At 38.6% G+C, this 18,854-nt stretch overlaps 1 protein-coding gene across 1 annotated transcript in view; it reads left to right on the top strand.

Moving 5' to 3' along the window:
* Window positions 1–14,707, top strand: part of LOC127431169 (collagen alpha-1(XXVII) chain A-like) — an 85,371-nt gene extending 70,664 nt beyond the window's left edge. Inside the window, exons 42-61 of the mRNA XM_051681470.1 lie at window positions 891–947; window positions 1,051–1,104; window positions 3,335–3,388; window positions 3,481–3,534; window positions 3,820–3,873; window positions 4,566–4,673; window positions 5,989–6,096; window positions 6,518–6,625; window positions 6,760–6,813; window positions 7,944–8,006; window positions 8,529–8,582; window positions 8,688–8,723; window positions 8,830–8,847; window positions 8,954–8,989; window positions 9,229–9,255; window positions 10,887–10,949; window positions 11,094–11,262; window positions 12,543–12,652; window positions 13,060–13,260; window positions 14,552–14,707. Coding sequence (XP_051537430.1) covers window positions 891–947; window positions 1,051–1,104; window positions 3,335–3,388; window positions 3,481–3,534; window positions 3,820–3,873; window positions 4,566–4,673; window positions 5,989–6,096; window positions 6,518–6,625; window positions 6,760–6,813; window positions 7,944–8,006; window positions 8,529–8,582; window positions 8,688–8,723; window positions 8,830–8,847; window positions 8,954–8,989; window positions 9,229–9,255; window positions 10,887–10,949; window positions 11,094–11,262; window positions 12,543–12,652; window positions 13,060–13,260; window positions 14,552–14,698 — 1,575 coding nt within the window. The 3' untranslated portion in view covers window positions 14,699–14,707. The remainder of the gene's footprint in view (window positions 1–890; window positions 948–1,050; window positions 1,105–3,334; window positions 3,389–3,480; window positions 3,535–3,819; window positions 3,874–4,565; window positions 4,674–5,988; window positions 6,097–6,517; window positions 6,626–6,759; window positions 6,814–7,943; window positions 8,007–8,528; window positions 8,583–8,687; window positions 8,724–8,829; window positions 8,848–8,953; window positions 8,990–9,228; window positions 9,256–10,886; window positions 10,950–11,093; window positions 11,263–12,542; window positions 12,653–13,059; window positions 13,261–14,551) is intronic.
* Window positions 14,708–18,854: the final 4,147 nt, after the last annotated feature.

The following is an 18,854-nucleotide window of genomic DNA, read 5'->3' as shown; positions in this document are numbered from 1 at the left end:
ATATATATATATATATATATATATATATATATATATATATATATATATACTGTATATAATTGTCATGATGATAATGTCACAATGCAAAAAAAAAAAAAAAAACAGGAAGAAAAAAAACAAATTATGTTACATTTTCTTTATGGAAAATATGCTTTCTAAAATGTTGTCTTCTGATTTTGGGATGAAATATGACCTGGAAATTCCTTGACTGTTTTCTTTATTCTAATTAAGATCCCTCACGATTTTGTCCTCACATGTTACATTTCGGCACCTTATGCTTACGACGTTTTTTTTTTTCTTTCTTTTTTTCCTTTTTTTTCTTTTCATTTAATTGGTTGGTTTGCAGAGGTTATTGTTCTGACCTGTTTGGTAGCTCAGACAGGAACCGTGCTGTGATGTTTTAATTTCACGCACCCTCTAACACAGCTTAACTAAATCTTCGCTCAAACACCTCGGTCATGAGATGTTTAGTAGCATAAGCATTTAAGATTGTGTGTGTGTGTGTGTGTGTGTGTGTGTGTGTGTGTGTGTGTTTGGTTGGGGTGGGGGTGGGGGTATATGCACTAAAATGTACTTGAAAACGTGGAACTTACAAAAAAATACCATGGTATTATCTTAAAAATACACTTTGGAAAAAAACGCATTAAAACCTGTGAGCACTACCATGCTCACATGGTATTCTTTGAAGTAGCTTACAGTGCCATTTAAAAGCAATAACAGTACCATCACATTACAATCTGAAACTATCACTGTACCATGATATCACTGTTTCATTTCTTTGGTGTTGATAAATACATTACACTCAAATCCTTATCTCTGTCACAGATATCAGATATTCTCCTTTCAGCTTTCTAGAATCATGAGTTGTTTTGCATTTTGTAATGCTGTAGGGTGAACAGGGGGATGATGGGAAGGTGGAGGGCCCAACCGGTCCAACAGGACTCAGAGTGAGTCGCTCTCATCTTCACTCTTCATCTCTGTCTGCAGTTTATCCCTAATGTCATTAGAAGTATTCATATTTTTATGTGTTTGGGTTTTGTGTGTTTTCAGGGACCAATAGGAAAGCGAGGTGACAGGGGCGAGTCAGGAGATCCAGGATACGTGGTGAGATACCTATTAAAACTCAGAGAGCAAACTATTGCCTTATCACATATGAAGTGAATTAGATCATTTACTAGTGTGATGCCTGCTCACGACGAAATGTGACATTCCTATAACAGATCAAGAACCAGCTAAATAGATTTAAGGCTGTTTATAATATGCTGATTAAGTAATCGTAAGAAATGTGTTATAGATTACATTGTTTAAGATGAAGGATTTTTTAAGACTGTTTGGCAGAGATTTCAGACTTTCACTTTCCCAAAATATCCCCCAGCAAAAGTGTATGATTGGTGTAGAGAGAAGTAAGTGTTTTAATATTTAAGAAAAAGATCTTTGGACAGATAAATACTAAATATTATTAGTGGTATTATTTTTCACACAAAAATACACACAGGCATAGGCAATGAAATTCTTTTTTTCTGCAGGTCAGCTCCAGTTTAAAAACAGTATGCATAGAAAATATTTAAAGAAAATAGATATAATTAAGAGATATAATTAGAATACTTATAATAAAGAAATACATATTTACATATTTCAATCACAGCTTTCATGCGTCTTGGCATGCTCTCCACCAGTCTTTCACATTGCTGTTGGGTGACTTCATGCCACTCCTGGTGCAAAATTCAAGCAGCTCGGCTTTGTTTGGTGGCTTGTGGCCATCCATCTTCCTCTTGATCCCATTCCAGAGGTTTTCAATGGGGTTCAGGTCTGGAGATTGGGCTGGCCATGACAGGGGCTTGATCCGGTGGTCATCCATCCACACTTTGATTGACCTGACTGTGTGGCATGGAGCATTGTCCTGCTGGAAAAACCAATCCTCAGAGTTGGGGAACATTGTCAGAGCAGAAGAAAGCAAGTTTTCTTACAGGATAACCTTGTACGTGGCTTGATTCATGCGTCCTTTACAAAGACGAATCTGCCCGATTCCAGCCTTGCTGAAGCACCCCCAGATCATCACCGATACTCCACCTGGTCATCTGATGTTTAGACGGAGACCTGGAGAGGCCTTCAAGCCACAGTGTCTCGCACCCACTTTGCGAGACACTGAGGGTGCGAGTCATTCATATATATGTAGGTTTCCTTAAGTATTACATTTCAGCACATAACTCATCCTGCATCGTTGGTGCTACAGACATGAATGATGCCTCAAATCGGGGGGAGAGGTGTGCTATTTTTTTCTCAATATTGGACTTACGATTGACGTAGTGGATGATAGAACGGGTGAAAAAAATCACTTAGACTTACATTGAACGCGGGACCGAGACCTATCTAGAGACTAGAATATCAAAGAGACTTGGGGGTGGACTCCTTTTACTTTGGCTAGTAAACCACCCTGAATACCTTAGCAACTGCATAGCAACACACTTAAAACCACTCAGAAGACTTTAGGAAACACATAGCAACACCCTGGCAACCACTCACAGCACCCTAGCCACTGCATAACAATGCATTTTAAACCACTCAGAATACAATAGAAACTGCATAGCAACACACATAAAACCAATCACTTTAGCAACTGCATAACAACCACCTAGCAATCTCCCAGAACACCCTAGGCACCCTGGGAACCACCAACAGAACCTTAGCATTGTGCCGATGAGTTTTGCACGGCCAAGCACCAAGAATATTTTCTTAAAAATATAAAAATCGGGGCCTGGGTCGCTCAGTGGTAAAGATGCTGACTACCACCCCTGGAGTCGCTAGTTCGAATCCCAGGGCGTGCTGAGTGACTCCAGCCAGGTCTCCTAAGCAACCAAATTGGCCCAGCTGCTAGGGAGGGTAGAGTCACATGGGGTAACCTCCTCGTGGTCGCTATAATGTGGTTCACTCTCGGTGGGGCGCGTGGTGAGTTGTGCGTGGATGGCGCAGTGGATGGCGTGAAGCCTCCACATGCGCTGTGTCTCCACGGTAACGCGCTCAACAAACCACGTGATAAGATGCATGGATTGACGATCTCAGATGCGGAGGCAACTGAGATTCGTCCTCTGCCACCTGGATTGAGGCAAGTCACTACGCCACCACGAGGACTTAGAGTGCATTGGGAATTGGGCATTCCAAATTGGGTAGAAAAAGGGTTAAAAAAAAATATATATATATATATATATATATTTATATAGTTTCAGTTGTCTTTAATGTATTAATTTTCATATAGCATACTGTATATAATTGGCTTTTTGCTAAATATTATTTCTTTCTTGGAGAGGTTCTTGACATTGTTTGTTTGGATGTGCAGGGCCAGCAGGGTGTTGATGGTTTAAGAGGCAAACCCGGTGCTCCTGGGCTTCCTGTGAGTACATTATGATTTTAATTATTACACAACTACATGCATGTAAACACACTCACACACACTTTCTTTCATGTTTTTTAATGTGTTTTTAGGGCAATCCTGGTCCGCATGGAACACAAGGCCCCAAAGGATCCAAAGGAGAACAGGTAAAGCTATGTGTTCTTCATATCTGTGTTTGCGTGTGTGCATTTGTTTTGTCTGGATTGGATTCAGATTGTGTTACTTATGCTTTAGAGTGACTGCTGTAAACAACATATGGTAGAAATCACAGCCATGTCACATAAAACAGCAATATGGGCTAGATGTGTGTGTACGTGTGTTTTTTAACGCTGTATAGTATTAATTCTTTGTCTGTGGTTTATATTCTGGCATTACTTTCACTTTCTCACATGCTTTGTGTTATTCTCCATCCCTTTTTCTTTCCCTCAAAGGGTCAGAAGGGTAAACAGGGTCAACAGGGTGAGCGTGGCAGCAGAGGATCACCAGTAAGATACAACTCTTATACAATTATTATTATAATAATAATAAATTATAAAAATAAAATAAAAGTATTATTTTAGTAGAGGAATCTCACAAATTAGCTATGGGTTCGATACCCAGGGAGATGCACACATACAGATTAAACATTTAACTTGAATGCACTGTAAGTCACTTTGAATAGTGTCTTGCAGCATCTGCCAAATAAATAAATTTAGACAAAAAATGTGACATTTAACAAAATTGAAGATTTTTGTGGTGTAATTTATAAATGTATATTTTTAAAGAGTTTTTATTTATTTATTTATTAATTTTTATAGGTGGAATTAGCTGTAAAAATTTCGATAATAAAATTAAAGGTTTTTTGATTATAAAGAAATTCAGGTTGGAGACGAAGCCTTGTGGGCAGTGCTCTGACATATGCATGGTACTGTAACATCTCGGGTGACCCGAGTTTGAGTCTCAATTCGAGGTCCCTTCCTTGTCAATCCCTATTTACTATATATATATATATATATATATATATATATATAATATGCTGTATAAGAAATTCAGAACTCTGAATACAAATCTCTCAAAATCAGATCATCAAACTGTCAAATATGACTGGCATTTATTGACAGTTTTTGAGAACCTTTTTGAACAACTTGTCTTTCATGCTTTATAATGGACTAAATGACCAGCTCTCTCTTTTCATCAGGGTGTGGTTGGGTTGCCCGGTCCGAAAGGTTCTGTGGGTCGAGAAGGACAGGAGGGAGTTCCTGGCATGGATGGGATTCCAGGGAAAGATGGAAGCAAAGGAATACCAGTAAGAATTCATCTTGAGATTCCTGATCTATGATCCAGAAATACATTAAAGGGATAGTTCACCCAAAAAGGAAAATTCTCTCATTATTTACTCACCCTCATGCCATCCCATGACTTTGTTTCTTCTGTGGAACAAACAAAGATTTTTATAAGAATATGTCAGCTCTGTAGGTCCAAATGAATGGTGGCCAGAACTTTGAAGCTCCAAAAAGCATATAAAGGCAGCATAAAAATAATCCATACGACTCCAGTTGTTTAATCCATGTTTTTCAGAAGCGACATGATTATGTCCTTTTGAGGTGAGAAACAGATCAATATTTAAGTCCTTTTATGGCCACCATTCACTTTGACCTACAGAGCTGACATATTCTTCTAAAAATCTTCATTTGTGTTCTGCAGAAGAAAGAAAGTCATACACATCTGGGATGGCATGAGGGTGAATAAATGATGAGAGAATTTTCACTGATTGGAACTGTTCCTTTTTTTTTTTTTTTTTTTTTTTTTGGGGGGGGGGGGATTTTTCCCCTTTTTCTCCCAATTTGGAATGCCCAATTCCCAATGCGTTCTAAGTCCTTGTGGTCGCCTAGTGATTCGCCTCAGTCCGGGTGGCGGAGGACGAATCCCAGTTGCCTCCGCGTCTGAGACAGTCAACCCGCGCATCTTATCACGTGGCTTGTTGAGCGCGTTGCCACGGAGACATAGCGCATGTGGAGGCTTCACGCCATCCACCGCGGCAACCACGCTCAATTCACCATGCGCCCCACCGAGAACAAACCACATTATAGCGACCACGAGGAGGTTACCCCATGTGACTCTACCCTCCCTAGCAGCTGGGCCAATTTGGTTGCTTAGGAGACCTGGCTGTAGTCCCTCAACACACCCTGGGATACGAACTCACGACTCCAGGGGTGGTAGCCAGCATCTTTACTTTCTGAGCTACCTAGGCCCCGATTTAAGATATTGTTAAGATATTTCAGAGACAACTCGAGTGGTGCTTGCCGCACTCACCGCCGCAGTGCTAGGGTAATTGCCAGGTCGTTGCTATGCGGTTGCAAGTGTTGTAAGTGGAATTCAGCATGTTGCTAGGGTGTTGCTAGTGTGCTCTGGATGGTTTCCAGGTCATTAAGTACTGGCAAAGGAGTAAAAATTCAAAAGTCTCTATCCGGTATGAGCCAGCGTATTTTACCACTGAGCTACCCAGGCCCCTGGAACTGTTCCTTTAATTGCACAAGTACCCCAGGGGTCTGTACTAGGTCCGCTAACGTTCTACAAATGTTTGATTCTTGTTTGCCATGTAAATTCTCTGTTTCTTTCAGGGTGATCAAGGAGACGATGGTGAATTCGGTTTGCATGGTAAACCAGGTGCCCCTGGCAAAGCTGGCGTACCTGGGTTACCAGGCGATCAGGGATCATTTGGTCCAAAGGTCAGAGAATAAGTCAAATTGATTTGGATAGTGCTTTTCACAACAGGCGTTGTTTCAAAGCAGCTGTACATGAAATTATGCTATAACAGAAAATGAATGAATAATGTCAATATTAGTTATCTTTAGAACTATTAGTGGTTAAAATTAGTAAACTATGTAAGTGTTGTGGGTCAATGGTTAAACCAAATGATTTTGTATGAACTATAAAGTTTTATTGTTAAAATCCCGAATTAACTGAGGAAATACATGTAGATGCATTGTCCTTTGATTTTGGCTGATGAAGGCTTTTGTTAGTGGTTATTTCATAACCCTGAGGATAATTATCTCACTATCAAAGTAACTATTGAAATGCAAAATAATATCATATAATTTATCTCCACTGCATTGTTCTGATGTGTGTGTTATGTATGTTTATGAATAGGGTGAGAGGGGCCTTCCCGGGCACGCTGGCCCCTCAGGAAAGAGAGGGTTTAAGGGAGGAATGGGCCTTCCTGGAACCCAGGGTGACCGGGGCCCTAAGGGCCAACCTGTGAGTACTACACACAGACTTAAACACAGTGAAATATGCCACAAATGCTGTTCAAAAAATCTTTACTGTGAACTCCCCAAACCAACTAATTAATTAATTTTGGAATACAGCATTAATAGCAGTCTTCAATTTAGGGTGACATCGGGGAACCGGGTTTTCCAGGGATACTTGGAATGTTTGGACCAAAGGTGAGTGTCTTTGCCAGTTTAAAAGGTAACACATTTCATTTATTATTCATGGTGAAAAACAACCCAAAAAAAGAGTGTGTGTGTGTGGCCAAATGAAACTAGCAGAGATGAGATTTATCCTTTTTAAACAATTTCTTCCTCTGGGAAGCATGTCTTCAGACACTCTCACAAAGAGCTTCATAATTCATATTAGCATGAATGTTTTTTGTTTTTGTTTAGTTTGTTTGTTAGTTAAGAAGCTAGAACGCGGTTTTGTCTTGATTAACTGTGTGTCTGAGACCCTGGACCTGTAAACTCATAAAACAGGACAAGTCAGGATGGTTGTGAAGTTACTCTGGTGTCCTAATTTATGCAGACTTTTAAATGCTTTTAGTCTTTAGACTCTATAGTAGAGTTATGGAAATGAAGACGACTAATGCTAGCTAATCACACACACATGTTGGTGCAGCTATCCTTATGAGGACTCTCCATAGACATAATGATTTTTATACTGTACGAACTATAGATTCTATCCCCTAACCCTAACCCTACCCCTAAACCTAACCCTCACAAAAAACTTTCTGCATTTTTACATTTTCAATAAAACATCGTTTAGTATGTTTTTTAAGATTATGGGGACACTAGAAATGTCCTCATAAACCACATTTATAGCATAATACCCTTGTAATTACCACTAAAAAGTCCTCGGAAACCACCCAAACCCGCCCACACACACACACACACACACACACACACACACACAAATGCACACAGTCATAAATAGCCACATGTTTTAATGGTGTCTGTGGTCAATAATGTTCCAGTTTGGAAATGGTCTGGTGTTTTTGATAATACACACACACACACACACAAACACACATACACACAAACACACAAACATACACACACACACACACACACAAACACATACACACATACAAACACACACACACACACACACACACACACAGTGATAAATAGCCACATGTTTTCATGGTGTTTGTGGTCAATAATGTTCCAATTTGGAAATGGTCTGGTGTTGTTGATAATACACACACAAACACACACACACACATTAGCATTAGTCTGATGAATAGCTGTGTATTTGTTTGTTTTTGTGAGCTTGATGTTTAAAATGGATGTTTATTTAGGGGCCACCTGGAGACTTTGGACCAAAGGGGATTCAGGGACCTAAAGGACCCCAGGGCAGCATGGTGAGTACACACACATCATGTTTTGTACTATTGTCCCATTGTCTGTCGTGTCTGTCTGTCTGTCTGTCTGTCTATCTACTATCTGTACATTAATCTGTCTGTCTGTCTGTACATTAGTCTATCTATCTCTCTGTCTGTCTGTCTGTTTGTCTGTCTGCCAACTATCTTTACATTTATCTGTATGTTTATCTGTCTGTCTGTGTATCTATCTGTCTGTCTATCTGTCTGTCTATCTACCTGTCTGTGTGTTTATCTATCTGTCTGTCTGTCTATGTATCAGTCTGGGTGTCTGTCTGTCCGTCCTTCTATCTGTCATCTATCTGTCCGCCTACATGTCTTTCTGTCTGTCTCTCCTGTCTATCTTTTTGTCTGTCTGTCTAATTATACAGTATGTATATCTATCCATCTGTCTGTCTGTCTGTCTAGATAGATAGATAGATAGATAGATAGATATCCTTCTATCAGTCTTACCTGTTTGTCTGTTCTTGTTGTTATATTGTTCTGCTGGGATGTTGTTTTCAGGGTAGAGGGGGTATAGCTGGACCTGTTGGTGTAATTGGCCCTATTGGTAATCTAGTGAGTATATTTCACATCACTTTCACACATAACTATGGTAAAAATGATGGTCATGTCTGCGGTGTGAGCTTCAATTGACTTCTGATTTCTCACTGACGTCTGTAGGGCCCAAGAGGAGATACTGGCAGCAAAGGAGAAATGGTGAGATATGAAGATGGATTCTCAGTTTCTCTCTCTGTCTCTGATAATACTCCAAATTGCAGTAGAAAGATGGATTTCTCATACTTGTTCATTCTTTTCCATACAGGGTGTTCAGGGTCCTAGAGTAAGTCTTTAAACACAGAGACACAAAATATCCCATCATTCAAAGATTGTGTTTATGTAATGGTCAATCATCTATTTTTAATTTGTTTATTTGTGTGTTTTTCCAGGGAGCTCCAGGACCGCATGGCCCTCCAGGACCTCCGGTACAACAATCAGTTCTTTTCCAACAATCAGGACAACATACTCATGTTTATTTGGCTAAAAGAGGACATACCATAGACTTCTAATGTTTCTGTTTAATAGAGCAAACAAAAAAGAAAAACTTTTGCATTTTTAGAGTTTATAAAAACACCATTTGCTTTATTAATAAATAGATTGTCCAATTGAGGTTGTTCCCGAATGTCCCCAAAGGTTAACTGTTTTATGTTTCTGTTCTTTGAAGGGACCACCAGCAGTCCCATTGAACTTTGTAAGTACATTATTACATTTTCTGTTCACACATTCATTGCATGGTGCAATCTCTACATCTTAAGTTCATTTGTGAGTGTTTATATATAAATATATATATATATATATATATATATACAGTGCATTCAGAAAGTATTCAGACCCCTCATTTTGTTAGGTTGCATTATGCTAAAATGCTTTAAATTATGTTTATCACATCAATTTACACTCCATACCCTATAATGACTAAGCAAAAACCAGATTTTTGATAACTTTACAAATTTGGCAGCAATTACAGCCTCAAGTTTTTTTGGGTATGATGCGACAAGCTTTGCACACCTGGATTTGGGGATGTTCTGCCATTCTTCTCTGCAGATCCTCTCAAGCTCTGTCAGGTTGGATGGGGACCGTCGGTGGACAGCCATTTTCAGATCTCTCCAGAGATGTTCAATTGGGTTTAAGTCAGGCTCTGGCTGGGCCACTCAAGGACATTCACAGAGTTGTCCCTAAGTCACTCTTGCATTGTCTTGGCTGTGTGCTTAGGGTCACTGTCCTGTTGGAAGGTGAACCTTCAGCCCAGTCTGAGGTCCTGAGTGCTCTGGACCAGGTTTTCATTCAGAATATCTCTGTATTTTCCTGCATTCAGCTTTCCTTCAACACTGACCATCCCCCAGTCCCTGCAGCTGAAAAACACCCCACAGCATGATGCTACCATCACCCTGCTTCACTGTTGGATGGTATTGTGCAGGTGATGAGCGGTGCCTGGTTTCCTCCAGGCTTGATGTTGGAATTGAGGCCAAACAGTTCAATCTTCGTTTCATCAGACTAGAGAATCTTGTTTCTCACAGTCTGAGAGTCTTGAACTGAGGAGAGGCTCCTGTCTGGCCACTCTACCATAAAGCCCAGATCGGTGGAGTGTTGCAGTGATGGTTGTCCTTCTGCAAGTTTCTCCCATCTCCACACATGATCTCTTGAGCTCAACCAGAGTGACCATCACGTTCTTGGTCACCTCTCTCACCAAGGCCCTTCTCCCCCGATTGCTCAGTTTGGCCAGGCAATCAGTTCTAGGAAGAGTCCTGGTTGTTCCAAACTTCTTCCTTTTAAGAATTATGGAGGCCACTGTGCTCTTTGGAACCTTCAATGCAGCCGAAATTTTAACCTTCCCCAGATCTGTGCCTCGACACAATCCTGTCTCTGAGCTCTGTAGGCAGTTCCTTTGACCTCATGGCTTGGTTTTTGCTCTGATGTGCATTTTCAGCTGTGAGACCTTATATAGACAGGTGTGTGCCTTTCAAAATCATGTCCAATCAATTGAATTTGCCACCGGTGGACTCCAATCAAAGTGTAGAAACATCTCAAACATGATCCCGAGAAATGGGATGCACCTGAGCTAATTTTCAAGTGTAATAGCGAAGGGTCTGAATACTTATGTCAATGTGATATTTCAGTTTTGTCTTTAAATAAATTTGTAAAGTTATTAAAAATCTGTTTTTTGCTTTGTCATTATGTGGTATGCAGTGTATATTGATGTGGAGAAAAACCCCCAATTCAAAGTATTTTAGCATAAGGCTACAACATAACAAAATGTGAAAAAATGAAGGGGTCTGAATACTTTCTGAATGCACTGTATATATGCTGTATATGTTTTAACAGAAGCAAGATGGTCTTGGTGTAGCCATGCCAGTTTTTATGGAAACACACACACACAAAATTGAGGTGACAGCATTCAAACACAACACACACTAATACTATTCACTAGCAGGACATATGTATGTCATTACAGATTGCACTGTATACAGTAGTTTTTGATGAGGTCTCAAAGGTCTGTTTTAAAGTCTGTCTCAATGTTGTCCCTCTCAGGGTCGGGGTTTGTTGGAAATGCCGATGTTGGATCAAGCTCCAGAGATATTGCGAACTCTCCATTACTTGAGTTCTCTGATCCACAGTCTGAAGAATCCACTGGGCACACAAGATCATCCTGCTCGACTCTGCAAAGACCTGCACGACTGCCAGAACACACTCCACGATGGTGAGCTGGGACCTGAAAATGGTTTTACATCAGTGTTACACTGTATCCTAACAAATCACATCTCTTCTGTGTTAATCTTGAAATGCACAGCAGCATTTACTATTTTTTTTTTAATCAATATTAATGCCAGGGTAATACAACAAAGAATAATGTTATCAATTTACAATAAATAGTTACATATTTATATATAAATATATAAAATATAAAAAAGTTAGCTAGATTTATGCTGCTAAGTTCCTATTTTCAATGTGCCGTGCTGTGTACCTCCGCACACAGTGAAATCTCATTGGTCCAAAATCCAGCTCCTCATAAATTATTGTAGCGCTACAATTATACTTCAAAAATATTCTGATTGGCTGTGAGTTTTGTTACTTCATGATGCATTTTTATCATTGGATGTGTTAATGTCTGAAAGTCATATTTACCCCATTTTAAGGTGTAAAACTCTACTTTGATTTGTTTATTTAAAGCAATAGTTCACCCAAAAATGAAAATTCTCTCATCATTTACTCACCCTCATGCCATCCCAGATGTGTATGACTTTCTTTCTTCAACAGAAAACAAATAAAGATGTTTAGAAGAATATCTCAGCTCTGTAGGTCCATACAATGAAACTGAATGGTGACCAGAACTCTGAAGCTCCAAAAAGCACATAAAGGCAGCATAAAAGTAATCCAGAAGACTCCAGTGGTTTAATCCATGTTTTCAGAAGCGATATGATAGGTGTGGGTGAGAAACAAATCAATATTTAAGACTTTTTTACTATAAATCTCCACTTTCACTTCCACATTCTTCTTCTTCTTTTGTTTTTGACGATTCGCCTTCTTCTTGCATATCACCACCTACTGGGCAGGGAGGAGAATTTATAGTAAAAAAGGACTTAAAAATTGATCTGTTTGTCACCCACACCTATCATTTCACTTCTGAAGACGTGGACTTTAACACTGGAGTCTTATTGATTACTTTTTTGCTACCTTTTTGTGCTTTTTGGAGCTTCAAAGTTCTAGCCACCATTCACTTGCATTGTATGGGCCTACGGAGCTGAGATATTGTTCTAAAATCTTAATTTGTGTTCTGCAGAAGAGAGAAAGTTATACACATCTGGGATGGCATGAGGGTGAGTAAATGATGAAAGGATTTGAATTTTTGGGTGAACTGTTCCTTTAACCCTGCTTTGCTCATAATTACTTTCAGATTTATCTGTGTCTTATGAATGGACAGTCTGTATGTGTTTACTGAAATACTGTATTTATAACCTAATCCTAAACCTAATTTTTCAGGCACTTATTGGATCGACCCAAATCTGGGCTGCTCCTCTGACTCTATAGAAGTTACGTGCAACTTCACGGGTGGCGGACGAACCTGTCTCAGACCCATCACCACAGCCAAGGTCTGTAACATTCAGACAACGTTTCCAAAGCAAACAAATCATCTGTTTTAACCCTATTGAGTTTTGATTTTCAAAAACTCTTCTACTTGTATTTTGAGAGAAAAGAACATGTTTAGAAAAAACAATTCGGTTTAGAATCACCTATGATCACAGAAGCTTATTACGCAGATTTCATGTTGCATGGAAACATTTTAACCAGCATTCTTACCGGCTTATCCAATGTATGCACATGTCTTCACGGTTTGACGTCAAAAACAGAGAATAAAGCAATCATTTCAAATGTCAAGTAAACGCAGATTTCTTTCTTTCTCTGACTTTTTAAATAAGATGATTTTGGGCGATATCAGCATATTGGTGTGCATGTAAACAGGCTTACTGATTGCTGCTATTTCACTGGCTGGTTGCAGCTGGCATTCAGTGTTGGCCGTGTCCAGATGAACTTCCTGCATTTGCTGAGCGCCGGAGCCGAGCAGCGAATCACAATCCACTGCCTAAACGTGACGATCTGGAGCTACACCCCCTCCCAACCCCCATCCGAGAATATTGTTCGGTTTTATGCGTGGACTGGAGAGATGTTGGAGCCTGATGTGTTAGCAGACACATGCTGGGTAAGAATGTCATTGTGATGCCATTTTTGCTACGTGAATGACTGAGAATGATGCTTCAAATCATGTGGCTTTTTGAGGAGAGGTGTGCTATTACTATTCTAAGTGATCGAAATGATGATTTTCATCTGGCGGATGATAAAACAGGCAAGAAAACCCATAGACTTATATTAAAGGAGGGACACGAGCCATATAGACACCAGAATATCATAGAGACTTTTGAATTTTTACTCCTTTGCCAGTACTTAATGACCTGGAAACCATCCAGAGCACACTAGCAACACCCTAGCAACATGCTGAATTCCACTTACAACACTAGCAACCGCATAGCAACGCCCTGGCAATCACCCTAGCACTGCGGCGGTGAGTGCGGCAAGCACCACTCGAGTTGCCTCTGAAATATCTTAACAATATCTTAAATCGGGGCCTGGGTAGCTCAGCAAGTAAAGACGTGAGTTCGAATCCAGGGCGTGCTGAGTGACTCCAGCCAGGTCTCCTAAGCAACCAAATTGGCCCGGTTGCTAGGGAGGGTAGAGTCACATGGGGTAACCTCCTCGTGGTCGCTATAATGTGGTTCGCTTTTGGTGGGGCGCGTGGTGAGTTGTGCGTGGATGCTGCGGAGAATAACGTGAAGCCTCCACATGCGCTATGTCTCCGCGGTAATGCACTCAACAAGCCACGTGATAAGATGCGCAGGTTGACGGTCTCAGACGTGGAGGCAACTGAGATTCGTCCTCTAACACCCGGATTGAGGCGAGTCACTATACCACCACGAGGACTTAGAGTGCATTGGGAATTGGGCATTCCAAATTGGGGAGAAAAAGGGGAGAATATAAAAAGAAATAAAATTTAAAAAAAATATCATTGTCGAATCAGCATGCCAGAGTGTTAAAATGTATGCAAAACAGATGCATGAAGCCACACAGTTTAAATGCACTTTTAAAAGTTCAGTTTTAAGTGGGCCAAAAACAATTATTGGTCTTTTTATAATGTCATGTAAACGCTTTAGTCTGGCTGAAATCGTACCGCTCCGATTTTTGCGAAGTCAGACGAACAGACCTAGATAATGGCTTGCATTTGTGCATGCTCCAAAAGACAGAGGGGACGCTCGTTGTATTTGATGTCCTTTTTTCAAATATTTAGATTACACATTGTGTCATCTATACTTGGACAGACAGATGACGACTGCAGCTCGACAACGCAAAAACCTGCTGTAGCTCGATTAAAACTGTGCATGTAAATGTACTGACTGATTTACCTTCTAAATGTTTGTTATTCGTTTTTTGTTGCATAGCAAGTGAATGGGCGCTGGCAACAAGCTCACTTCCTGTTCCGGGTGTCAGACCCCTCCCTACTTCCTGTTGTACGCATAAGCAATCTACCGAAGATGACAGCCACATCACGCTTTCACCTAGAAGTCGGACCTGTTTGCTTCCTGTAGTGTGTGTTTTTGTGTGAGAGGGTGTGTGGTTAAAGCCACACACAGTGTCCCCGCCCACAGCCCGCCTCCTTTTAGTATTCAGCCACTGATTGGACTGCAGCAACAGGAAGAGGTGGTGTGGGAGGGGCTTTGGGGGATTTAGCACTAAAGACTTCTCCAGTCTAAAGGAAACCCCGCCCCTACCAGCCCTGGGTGTCTAATCAGATTGAAGTCCTCCACAGTTCAAGCCGATCATCTTGCAGGGACAAACTCTCAGGACATCCAGGCCAGAGAGAAACTTCCATGCCCTGTCTGTCTCTGTCTGCCTTGTTCTCTTTTTATTTTGCATTCTTTCTATCAGGCTTTCCTTTTTCTTTCATGCTTCTTTTGGTTGCTCTCTTTCAAGTTTGTAATAATAGTAATAATAAATTATTAGAATATGTGTACTTTTATTATAAGAATCAGTTTATTGCAGAGATGAATTAAAGGGATAGTTCACCCAAAAATGTAAATTCTGTCATCATTTGCTCACCCTCATGTTGTTCCTTACCCAAATGAACACAAAAGGAGATGTTAGGCAAAATGACAGCATTTTTTTTTCTCATACAATGAGAGTGAATGGTGAGTAAATGAGGACAGAATGTTCTGTTTTGGGTGAACTAATCCTGCTAGATCAATGGGAAGTTCTGTATGTACATATACACTAAATGTTTATCTGATCTTTTATATGGCAATGTTGTCACATGTAAAAAAAAAAAAGAAATGCTAAAGTGCAATAGGAAAACGAAGGAAAATTATAATTGATTATATAATGCTAAAGTGTGTGTCTCATTATGGAAGACTTTTACTCCATCAAACAGGGAAGTGTGTGTGTGTTTGTGTGAATGTGTAAGTGTCACATTTTAGTTCAGCTGTGGAAGTGTATGTGTGTGTTTGTGTCTCAGTTCAGTAAATGAGTGAAGGTGCGTTTTTCTTTCAATTGTACGTCGCCAAACAGACACGCCTGTCTGGATTTTAATCTGCAGTCAACAGACTGAGGCGCACCTGTCTCTTTAAGAGGGGGTGTGTCTCAGAGTGATGGGTGTGTCTTGTTTAAAGGAGTGAGTATAAGGGTGAATCTCTTAGGAAAGCATGTCCGGGTTATATTTGGCCTAAAATAAAAAAGTATAAATTATATTTTGCATAAAGAAAATGAAGCTTATTTTAGGAGCATTAAGATTTTTGCTTTGTGAAATTATTTTCATGGCAAATAAATTCTTAACAGTGCAATGCATCTTGCTGTTTTACATTTTTTTTTTTTTTATTCTCATTGAAGATTTTCATTACGTTGAAAATAATCAAACGTAATTTTTAATAATCAAATTGTACTAGTCCAATACAGACATCAACTCAAAGGAATTATAGTACTTTAATTCTTTTACTTTATAGCCTAGTATGTATTAACATTTTCCTGCAAGATCTTTATTTTACATATGATAAATTCCCAAGGAAATATATATATATTTTTAATCTAGTCTTAATTATATTTTTCACATTGATTAGTCCAGATTTTATTTTGTATATCGATAAAAAAGGAGTACAAAATTATATTTTGCACAAAGAAAATGAAGCCTATTTTAAGGAGCATTAAGATTTTTACATTGTTGTTTCATGACAACAAACATTTTCTCTAAATTCTTATTAATATAATGCTTTTTTTTATTATTATTAATCTCAAAGTTGATTCTCATTACTTTCTCAATATTCTAATAGTACTGTAATTTTTTTATTTCTGAAAGAGTACAGAATTACAGCAATATATATATATATATATATATATTTTTTTTTTTTTTTTTTTTTTTTTTTGGTTATTTATTGCATTACTGTAATGAGATTTTTGTGGGGTGGAAATTTCCAATGCATGTTCTAATTACGCTTATACCACGGGTCTGTTGAATGCTTGATTCTGACTGGTTGACAGATCTTCTAAGGTGTGCAGTTATTTTCCAGTAAACCCACGGCTATGAAATAGTTCCAGGTCTTGACCGCATAACGGTTCCATATCACTTCGCTACCACAACAAAACAACCAATTAATACATAAGTACATCAGATAAGAATGACAAACAATGTCTATAATATACAAAAAAAAATTCAATGTAGTTTGAAAAGCGCCCTCGATCTCTCTTCCGCAATCATCTCACCCACACCAACTTTATGCAAAATATAATTTTAAAATATATGTCTTTCTTTTGATTTCAGAGTGGAATATGACCCGGACATGCTTTTTATCTCAGTAACAATGGTGCTAATATGAATTTGTTGTAAAGTGCATCTTTAAGATGTCAGTGCTTTTGTCATGTTAAGTGCCCACGTTATGCTAAAATATGATGTGTGAATATTGTGTACTTTAAAGGTGCTCTCGGAACAAGCATTCAGCAAAATGCGATCATTAAAAGGTCATTTTTAATCTGCCATTGAATGAATGGATTTACCATTCAGTCTTGAGTGTTTGCTACAGATCTGAGCAAATCTATCTTGAATTTTTGTGCGCTTTACTCTGTGGTAGAGAACAATTTTGTATTTTCTCCTCACTAGTGAAAACATCAACTTATACCTATTGAAAGGGAAAACATTTTTTCATAGATATATGTTTCTAAATGTCATCAGAAATGTCATGTGAACAAGTTGCATTCCCTACAAAAATGAAAAACCAGTGATGTTCTTTCAAAAGCTTTTGATTTCTGTATTCTTCACAACAGTGTGTATAGTTCTGCAGGCTTTGATGTATACAGTGAGTCCCTTTTGCTTATTTAATGTTATTTAAATGTTAAAAACACGCTTTTTTTAACCAAATTATCTGTTGTAACGGAGTTTCTCTCCAGATAACTTAATTATCCAACTGGTCGTGCAGTTAAGATTTCTATTTTATGTGTAAATTTGGGGTTCCAGAGAACGATATATTACTTTTTTTTTTTTTCAATCTTTTTATTTTTCTATCCTTATGTTTCAATTTATGTTTATATTTGTCTATAATAATCAGAATTCTTACTGTACCAGGACTGTGTTCAACATTATTTCTTAAGTTCTAAGAGTCATTTTAAAACATGTGAACGTTCAATTTCAGAACTTTGGAATTCTGATTACCTCAAAGCAACATCATTTCTGTTTGTGAAAAATCACCTCTGTCTTGTGGAATTAAGGCTCAGTAATCAGTTTATTCTTTGAACACCTTTTTCAGTCTTGCTCAGTGTTGTTCTTTGTGTCAGTCCTCAGTACTTGGATAAATATGTGGATTCTGAATTGGAATTAATGCCCAAATACCAAATAAAGATCTTACAGAAAAAATTATGTTTTTAAAAAATACATTTGCACCAGACCAATACAGACTTATAGTGTTTTAATGTTGCATTCTTGATGCTCTTTTGACCTTAAAATGAATACATCTAACATGACTTCACAGTTTCACTCATTTTAATACTACTTTGCATATTTACCTGCCAACAAACAAAATGTAGAACAAACCATTATACTGAAAATAAAGCAAAAAGAGAAGTAAAAATATTCCCAAACCATGTTCATTTGTGGTTATAAACAGTTTATCACATGTACAGTAATTGTATTAAGCAGCATTGTGTGCTGATGCTGTAAAAATGACCTTGTATCACAATTTCAAATAATAATAAATAAAAATAAAAAAGGAACTGCTGCTAAATTTCGATTTACCAGTTATGGATGTCTGCATAAAACGTGTGCTTCAAAAGAGAAAGTGTGCAAGCATTATGACAGTGAGGATGAAGAGAAAGGGGGGGTGTCCTGAAACGAGGTGGGCGGAGCCATGGAGGTCATTTCCACAGAGAGCATGCTCCAGCAGCAGGTGAGTCTCAGGTGTAATGCCTGCAACACACACACATTTAAATTAATTACCGCATTAGGACTGTATGTGTTTCATTAAACAAGTATTAACCCTTAAACACATTTCAAAATCAATACGAGCTCTGGTCCATATAAAGGCTCATTTCTCATATATGTAATATGGTTTTCACTATAGTGCAATGTTCATTTCGGATCTTTATAATGTTATTTTAACTAGTAGGAAAGCCCTTTATTATAGCTTTATTTACTCTCCAATTTCTAGATATCTGAAATACTAAAACTAACGCTGAAATACATTAACAGAAATAAAAACTAGCATTTTT

This window comes from Myxocyprinus asiaticus, chromosome 40, assembly GCF_019703515.2.
Source record: "Myxocyprinus asiaticus isolate MX2 ecotype Aquarium Trade chromosome 40, UBuf_Myxa_2, whole genome shotgun sequence".
NCBI classification, from domain to species: Eukaryota; Metazoa; Chordata; class Actinopteri; order Cypriniformes; family Catostomidae; genus Myxocyprinus; species Myxocyprinus asiaticus.
The sequence above is the reverse complement of the archived record's forward strand: the minus strand, read 5'-3'. Positions and strand labels throughout refer to the sequence as shown.